The sequence below is a fragment of the Rhinichthys klamathensis genome, unplaced genomic scaffold (assembly GCF_029890125.1).
Source record: "Rhinichthys klamathensis goyatoka isolate OS25496 unplaced genomic scaffold, OSU_Roscu_1.1 h1tg000100l_1, whole genome shotgun sequence".
NCBI classification, from domain to species: Eukaryota; Metazoa; Chordata; class Actinopteri; order Cypriniformes; family Leuciscidae; genus Rhinichthys; species Rhinichthys klamathensis.
This window is the reverse complement of record NW_026606639.1, coordinates 1,056,401-1,065,295: the sequence shown is the minus strand read 5'-3', so window position 1 is coordinate 1,065,295 and position 8,895 is coordinate 1,056,401. Positions and strand designations below refer to the sequence as shown.

General features: G+C 38.1%; 1 protein-coding gene across 1 annotated transcript; it reads right to left on the bottom strand.

The window, feature by feature from the left end:
• Positions 1-51: 51 nt before the first annotated feature.
• golga5 (golgin A5) lies at positions 52-8,724 on the bottom strand. Its single transcript, XM_056253014.1, has 13 exons — positions 8,545-8,724; positions 7,251-7,910; positions 5,668-5,892; positions 3,591-3,810; positions 3,345-3,468; positions 2,999-3,202; positions 2,744-2,911; positions 1,720-1,848; positions 1,525-1,623; positions 1,155-1,377; positions 950-1,055; positions 799-862; positions 52-681 (listed from the first exon to the last, which is right to left on the bottom strand). The coding sequence occupies exons 2-13, from the start codon at positions 7,897-7,899 to the stop codon at positions 601-603; spliced, it is 2,292 nt and encodes a 763-aa protein (XP_056108989.1). The 5' UTR covers positions 7,900-7,910; positions 8,545-8,724; the 3' UTR covers positions 52-600.
• Between the last annotated feature and the right edge of the window lie 171 nt (positions 8,725-8,895).

Below are 8,895 nucleotides of genomic sequence, written 5' to 3'. Positions count from 1 at the left end.
CATCTGTACTACTATATAACAAAGTCGCAAAAACAGCTGGGAGAATAAAGATTATGTCTGTGTTAATATTTATTAAGATAAATCTGCTTTACAGTGTCAGGAATACATTCTGTTATTTCCTATGACAAAAATAATTATGATTACATTTGCATGAAATAGAGATGATTAAAAGAAAAGAGATTCTTAATCGAATAAAACCACACCTTTACATTATACCTTAAATATTTCACTTTATACTGCTCTTAACACTCATACCAAACTTTACTGAAAATGGGCCAAGACAAAATAAATGAGGTGGAATGAGGGAAAATGTGAGTATAACAGAGAGGGAGGGAGGGAGAGAGAGAGAGAGAGAGAGAGAGAGAGAGAGAGAGAGAGAGAGAGAGAGAGAGAGAGAGAGAGAGAGAGAGAGAGAGAGAGAGAGAGAGAGAGAGAGAGAGAGAGAGAGAGAGAAAACATCCAACAACATGTCTGTGCAAATTGTATATGAATGCATATTGAGCCACTGTAGGGCAGCCTGAAATCTCCCTAAGTTGAACCTTTATTAACTTTCACTAATCACAAACAGATTATTTTGTCTTATTATAGATTGAAAGTCCTTCATCTCCCATCAGGATGACTGGGGTGCATCTCTGGTGTGTATGTCAAAAGGACAATCATTACCCAAAGGTGTAGTAGTGCCTGCAACGAAAAACATACATTCAACACATAAATAAATACAAACACACCAAATTTTCCCTGAAAGTTTAAATTCTTAATTTTTACTTCCAAACATTCCTTTACACGCTGTGAACTCACCATATAAATAATAACAAAGACCCTGGCCATGGGGTAACGTCTGAGAAAGATTCCTAAACGTATACTGAAGGAGGAAAAACAAACAAACATTTTCATAATGCTATTGGAACACTGTAAAATACATTTAGCAGATTTCCAGGGATGCAGTTACCTGAAGCGGTCAATGGTGCTGGCCGCTTTACGAACCTTCCCATACACTCCTGTACCCGGTCCGTCTGCATCACTAAACAGGATTGGGGTGTTCCTCTGCCTAGCACCTGTACACACACAATCATGTTGGGCTGTCGAAAATTAAATAGTTCCATTCAAACAAGTTTGAGTTGAATTGATCCAGTTCCATCATGCAGTGCACTGACCTGGTCCCTCAATGGCAGCCATGTTGATGTGTGAGCCGTTGTTCTGACCACCCTGCAGGCTCTTCAGTTGCTGTTCCAGCCTCTCCAGCTGAAACACCAGCGAGTTTTTCTCTGTGCCCAGGGCCTCTAACATGGTTTGCTTCTGAATCAGTGTCTCTGTCAGCTGGTGCAAACGGCCCTCCAGCTCCGCCTGACTGCTGTTGCTCAGAGTCTTATTGGTCAGCTAGCAGGAGAATTGTAAAATTCCCCATCAAAATTCAGAAAACTTGGAGTGAGTGCACAGAGGTTTCTTTTGAACACGATTACTGTAAAACCTCAATTGCTATTCCGTCCTCGTAAATTTATGTCCAGGCATGTGTGTGTGGGGTACCTGGTTTCTAAGCTTCTGGATCTCATCTTCTCGGTCTTTGACGCGACCCTGAAGGGTGATTTTAGTGCGATGATGCTCTTCCTCAGTGTACTGCAGTTCCTGCATTAAAATTAATCCACATTCACTCACTATTCAGCATATTCCTCAACCACAATACACCCTCTCTAAAAACCTGAATGGCGCCATCTCAAGTACCTGTTTGGATCTCTCCAGTTCTGCGTCCATGTCCTGTTTGGCTCTGATCTGCTGGGCATGTTGTTCCTGTACTTCAGCCAGCTGTTCTCTCCAGTTTTCCGTCTCATTGAGCGCCTGGGTTTCCAGATCCTAGAGAAAACAGAAGATATCTACTGTGTGTTTACATCTGGATTAGAGCTGGCCGATATACATATTCACGTATAACATTCATTATATATTTTAAATAATTTTGCTGCCACTAAAATTAAGCAACATTGTAAATATTTTGATTTTATAAATCTTTTAAGTGAAAGAACGGAATGTTTGGCATTTATTGCTATTTATTACCATGTATTATTATAGTGATGCATATAAATGCATATAATTAAATACAATTTGTAGTTTAGTGTGGACTGATAAATAAATTTGATTCAATATAATATAATATAATATAATATAATATAATATAATATAATATAATATAATATAATATAATATAATATAATATAATATAATATAATAAAAGACACGTTTTCTAAAATTTTCCAGATAAATTTGTAATCATATATAATATGATCTATTGATATATTTCCAATGATTTTGCTGGCAATTAAAATTAAGCAACATTCTGATTTTAAACTATACTTTTATTAATGTGAGGGAAAGAAATACATAAATTGTTTTGCCATTTTTCATATTAGAATATCTAGTAAATATAGTATATAAATTATAAAAATATAAATTATAAATAAACAGGTAAATATTGCTATTTATAACCATGTATTATTATAGTGATGCATATAAACAAAAATAAATAAATCAAATTGTTTTTTAATTTAGTGTTTGGTATAATTTTTGGTTCTTCAGCCTTTAAAGTAATTTAAAAGCAAACTAACAAAAATAAGGAGACACACTAAATACCTTCAAATGTTGCCCAGCCTTGATCTGCATCTGTGCGTACTTTATATCAATAAAATCTACATTTGAGATTGTATATTTTGGAATTTTGTTTGGTGTGTGTGTGTGTGTGTGCGTGTGTGCGCACCTGTATCTCTGTCCGCAAGCTCTGTATTTGAGCCTGTAGTTTTTGAATCTCTTCTCTTTGCAGCTCTTTCTCATGACGTAGCTCTTCGAGTTCAACTCCAGCCCCGGCCCCCTCCAGCACCTCAAGACCTGAGCCCTCCTTCAGACTGCTGATCAGCTTCTCCTTAGACTAGAGGAACAACAACACACACACGATACTTCATACGCTTATCAAACAGAGATAAAAAGTGCCATGAGAATAAAGAAAGAAGGATACCTGTAGTATGCGTGAGGCTTTGTTTTTGTAGTCTTGTAGTTCCTGTTTGGTGTACTCTGCTGCAGATCGGGCACTCTTGACCTGTTGCTGTAGTTCCTCAGCTCTCTGTTTCTCTTCCGTCACCCGACGCTCTGCGTTCGTTAAAGACTCCGCCAATGTCTGACGCTCGGCCTCCACCTTCGCCAGTCGTGCTGCAAACTCACTCTGTGAGAAAATGGCACGTAACTAAGACCTACCAGGTCCATCTGTTAATCTCCAGGTCCTACAGAATGTCTTCGGACCTATAGAGATTGCAACATAAATCCTGTTTTTTTTTTTATGGCCCCATTTACACCTGCCAACTCACCTGCATCTGTCTGTAGCTCTCCTGTTCTCTCTTAACTGCTGAATCTGAGTCTCTTACTCTTTCCTGTAATGTCTGTAAAGCCTGAGACTGAAGACTGCTGCCCTCACTCTGATCCTGAAGAATCCTAAAACACAAAATTGCATTAGAGGTTTGTTTATTCATATAAGAGAAGATATGGATTAACTTCAGATGGTCAACTAAACCAGAAGTGATGTTCTGCTTCTTTGAGTTGTTAAAGAGACCAACCTGACCCTCTCGCTCTGAGCTTCTTCAAGGGCTGAGCTTCGGGCCTTCAGTAGCTGATCTGCCTCGTCCAGTCGCACTTTCAGGACCGCCAGCTGACCATCCTTTGCCGACAGGGCTTCTGTGAGGTCATCAACCTGCGCGCTCAGCTCTCGAACCGTGCGATCAACGCGAGACTGGTCCGAGTTCCACTTGTCAGCACGAGCTCTGGCAAGGTTTACCTCTACACAAGTGGAGGAAATAATCATTTAATGGCTTCAGCGTATCGCTGTTCTTCTCGCACTACACGACTGTCTGGGGTACCATTTAGTTGCTGCTGTGTGCACATTACACGACTGATCGCCGACAGGGGGTTACACATTACAATACATTTCAAAAGGAAGAATTGCAGAAAACTCTGACTGGTCTACAAACTACGTTTCACAAGCAAACACACGCAAAAATTGATACAAGAAATAACGTAAAATCACACGCGAGACTGGATTTATTTCTGTTAAAAACAGTAGCCTGCAAGAAGCTTGTGATCTAAGTTGTCTGTGTGCTGATTTACAGAGAAACAAGAAAAAAGAAAGAAGAAGAATATGAAGTAGAGAATGGTTGCTTGCAGAATTCATGCTTGTGATGTTCTGTTGCAGGTCTGTGACTCTTCACCCTGAACTTCCCTTTGTCCTGTATCTTGCTCTCTCATTGGGTGCAAGTCATCTCCAATATAATTTCCAGTCATAACACATTTCACACTATATAATTCGCAGACAGGTCCAGATATTTAGCATGCTCGTCATTGATAACACACACTACAAGGACTGATTTGCCTCTGATTTCAGCCATTTGTCAGTGATTTTCACAAAACTGTCGACGAGTGAAAATTGGGGCTAAAAATCGTGTAGTGTGTACCTGGCATAAGCTTCTGTACTTATTTTAATTAAAACTACTAACAATAGTTTTCGGTAATTGAAATAAAGCTGACATAAATATTAGATGAAAAACTTAAAACTGCAGGCTTAGAAAACAAAAAAAAATACTAATTGAAATCAGTAACTAATTGAAATCAATAAGTTTAAAGTCGACGTGAAACGGAAGTTGCTTTTTGAAGAATTTTCTTCCCTATTGTGATGAATATCCAAGTGAAATGGCTTCTTCAATGAGAAAAAAAATCTAGGGTGGGACACGATTTTGTCCATCGGTATTTGATTGATCGTTGGATCATTGTTGTTTGCTATTGGTCGATTTCATGTGAGTGACAGAATGCCCCGCCCTCGCGCCTCTAAACACGTGATCAAAGATTAGAAGAGAAGAGATGTTGTTGCAAGAGGGATGGGAAATTATTTTGATAGATTATGAGGGCACATGAATAAAAAAATAAAATAAACTGATGTGTATATGGATAAATCATTTATAATAAACACTGCAATATTCTTTTTTTTTAAAACAAGAACTGTCAATTTTGAAGTCCTAAAATGACTACAACTAAAACTGAAATAAAAAAAGGAAAGCTAAATAGAAATATTTAAATAATAATAATAATAAAAATGACAAAAGCACATAACAAAATTGCTAAAACAAACTAAAATCATATATATAAATAAAATAAAAATAAAAATAAAAGTTAATTAAAAATATTAATAAATACTATAATAGTACACTATCCGGCCAAAAAAAAAGAAGCTGTTTAGATTTAAATGGACAAATGCTTAAGAGTCTATAATTGGATCATTATTGTAGTGATTATGTATGTATGTAGCGTGTTATATGTTTGGCAACAGTTCTTCTAACCTTAATTGATGGAGCGTGTAGCTTTTCATTTCTTAAACAACCAAGTAGGAAGACACATTATGGCCATATTCCAGGATGACAAAGCAAAGACTCATCAGGCTCAACTTGTGAAAAAATGGTTCGGAGGGAGCATGAAGAATCATTTTCACACATCAATTGGCACCTCTGAGTCCAGAGCCGACCACTCCATCAATTAGGGTTAGAAGAACTTTATCTACAGCAACTTTTTTTTGGCTGGGCAGTGTATATAACTAATACTGATTGATAGCAATTCAACAAAAACAGGTCAGAAATCTCTCTGGCTCACCCTCCTGCGTGTCTTTGGCTCTCTGGATTAGAGAGGCCATCTCCTGGTTAAGAGAAGAGACTTCATTGCGTAAAAGTTGGTTTTCGAGACGAAGGTTGGAGATCACCTGTTCCTGGCCCTGCTGCTGCTGAAGCTCTTGATGGCGGTCCTGATGTGGGATCTCCAGTGTTGGCTGATCCTCTGGGGGAACATCCAGCCCTGGGTTCAAACTCTCTGGAACAACAGTTAGACAGAAGATATGAAATAAGAACTACATGATATCAAAACTTAAAGGCATAGCGGATTTTTTTTTTTTTTTCGGGTGGGTAGCCTATACTATTGGTCCACCTAAGTGTCAATCATTCTGGTGAGATGTTTACGTAAGGCCGTCGTACGTGCTCGTCCCTATGTAGTTTTCGCTTTCTGCGCATGCGCACTTTCAGGTGTATTATATGTGTGATGAGTTACGGTTTCAGCGGTTTCAGCCATTCCTTTGAAAATGGCTGAGGGTTGAAAGAGAAAAAATGTATACGAAGTGTATGATAAGAAGAGAAAGGCCGCAGAATTTAGAAACAAGACCAAAGTGATTTTGGGTGAATATTTCACACGCTGGCGTGCACTAAAAGCACAGGTTGGGCTTCCCACTGATGCCGCAGTCGCGAAGATTCTACTAGACAGGTAAAGTTTGTCATGCTATTTGGAGAAATCCATTTAAAATCACTGCTAGTAAAAGTTAATGTAAGCTATCATGCTCTCTTGTGCACACGTTTAATAGGCGTTCCCTCTCGGGAGCAAATAGAGTGTTGCGCATGTGCATTTTTAAAAAAATTGGAGAGGGCGGGACTTCTCTAAAATTCGGAAAGATCCTCCGCTATACCTTTAAGTAAAGGTGTGTGCCTAAATTCTAAAAATATTTGTTTTTAGTGTTTGATTTAGACAAAATAGATAAAATAATTGTATTTAGACAAAATAATATGTTTAATAATATTTAAGTGCATTGCCATTTCAGCTTCACAGTATATTTCATGGCAAATACAGACTCAATAAATACAAACATTTAATAAAATTCAACAATTTTATATATACAAACTCTATGGAAAATTCTTTAATTCTAATATTATAAATATCAGCCATTTATCAGCTGTCAGGCATGACAAATAAATAGTACAATTAAGTCAAATTAGTCTTTACATTGACTCTGTCCCTGGCCTAAAAAGTAGACTTGGATCTCATTATGGTCTATTTTAGTTGTATCCACAATCTACTATCCTGCTTTTTGGAGCTATATTAATTTACCATATTATATTAATTAATATTCGTATTTTTTATCATTGTTACCATTAATATTATGCATTATTATATAACATTAATATATCAAATATCAAATATTTTTCCACACTGATACAGCATTGTATGGCAGTTCAGTTAAACCCTTATTACATCAAATGAAGGAAGATCTTTGAGTTTCACTAAACTAAGCGACTCATCTCTTCACTGTCATTAACCTATAATGGTCCAAAATTTTAAATAGGCCAAAATTCTTGCCCTCAGACCAATGAAATTAACCAAATGTTAGAACACAATGTACGATGCATATTTTGTACCTTGGCTTTGATCTCGAGTGGAGCCATCCTCTGTTTTAACGCTGTGTGAGCTGTTTGAGAGTGAGCTGAGGCTAGAATTTCTGGACAGGCCCTGTGTGGAGGATGGAGGTGCAGAGACAGAAGGGCCCAACTGGAGATCGCTGGCCACAGAGAGAGGGGACATCTGGGTCGGAGTTGAACCCCCCGTAGGGCCCAAAGCTTTTGATGCCGTTTCTCTCCTGACCTCCTTTCTTTCGCTCTGCGGTGGGTCTGAACTGTTCAAGAAGTCAAAGAGCAAATCGTCGTTCACTTCAGGCTTTTTGGGTCGCACAAAGTTGGATGATACTTTGCTGCTAGAACCCAAAGGCATAGTGCTGGAGACATTAGCTGTACCGGCCAAAACTGTGGCTTTGGGTTTCTTTATGTTCCCAGCAGCTGCAGAGATGAAAGTTGAATTTCCGAGAGATGAGGCAGAGATAGAGTCCCTGTGCTGTTGATCATGGGTGGAGCTGTAAGCTGCAGAGTTGTACTGGATTGAATCTTTGGTGTCAGGGCTGTTGTAGGACAGAGAGGACTGATGAGCGTTATTTGTCAAAGCGGTGGCTGCACCCTGGTCCACTTTATTCAGGAAGTTCTCGGCCTTCCCGGCAAGATCAACAAGCCAAGACATCCTAAGATCCTCTGCAATAGAAAACATGCATGCAGAGATGTTAAAGTATAGCCTGTCATGCTAATTTATGTCACCTCTGTTTCTTGCATTCAACAACTTGCCCATATTTCACTATATATATGTATATATGTTGTTGTTTTTTAAAGAAAATCAGATTCTGAGATGCCATCGTGCATCACATGATCAGCCAGATCTGTAATGTTTGACTTCTTCAATGCAAATGCATACGAATTGAAAACAAAACCCATCCCTTAAAGTATACTCTGGCTTTTAAACTCCTCTCATTATCAATACTGATATTCTCTAACATGAAAAAAATATATTTAAAAGTATGTCGAATGCATAAATGATTTCAGAATTCATCAATGTATTATATTAAGCATATTAAAGGAAAAATATCTATAGCCTAGTTTCCGACATATCTTTCTGAACAATATTTGTTTACATTTGCGTCCAAATCCACTTAACACGGTGTATTTACACAAAACTGTCAGCTGTCACTTTAAAATACAAGTAAATGACATGTGCTCATTTGTAGAGTAAATCCTCTAAACAAAATGAGAGTTATGTTGAGCATCGCATTGTCAGTTTCACGTCTTCTGCCCAACAACTGCATTTAAGGTTATAACGTTATTGTTGTATTACCTGAAGGGACTCCGATCTCTCAGAAAGTAAATCAATCTTGCAGGGTCATTTTTTTAGAGAATATCAGGCGAAATTATGTCTACGGGTGTCTTGATCATCGGTGACTGTTTATTTATCCAGTTTCTCATTCTGATCCAGACCGACGTGGACCAGGAACTACACGAAGGCCCCATAACAGTGCGCCCAGCACACTGCCTGACTGAAAAAACGTTGCATGTTGTTGCTCTGCCTGATTGCAATTGGGTCATTCCAAAGTCCCTTTCTGTAATGTAATGTAAAATAATATATATTGCATATTATATATAATACATAATGCCTCTGTTCCTTCTTACCATGCAGTAAGTTCCTTCT

Excerpts from the sequence above, each read along its gene's own strand:
- golga5 (XM_056253014.1), bottom strand. The coding sequence starts at position 7,899 with ATGTCTTGGCTTGTTGATCTTGCCGGGAAGGCCGAGAACTTCCTGAAT. Across the intron at positions 5,893-7,250 it reads CACTCGAGATCAAAGCCAAG|CTGTTGTTCCAGAGAGTTTG; the intron begins GTACAAAATATG and ends TCTTCTGTCTAA. Across the intron at positions 1,849-2,743 it reads GCTTGCGGACAGAGATACAG|GATCTGGAAACCCAGGCGCT; the intron begins GTGCGCACACAC and ends TGTTTTCTCTAG.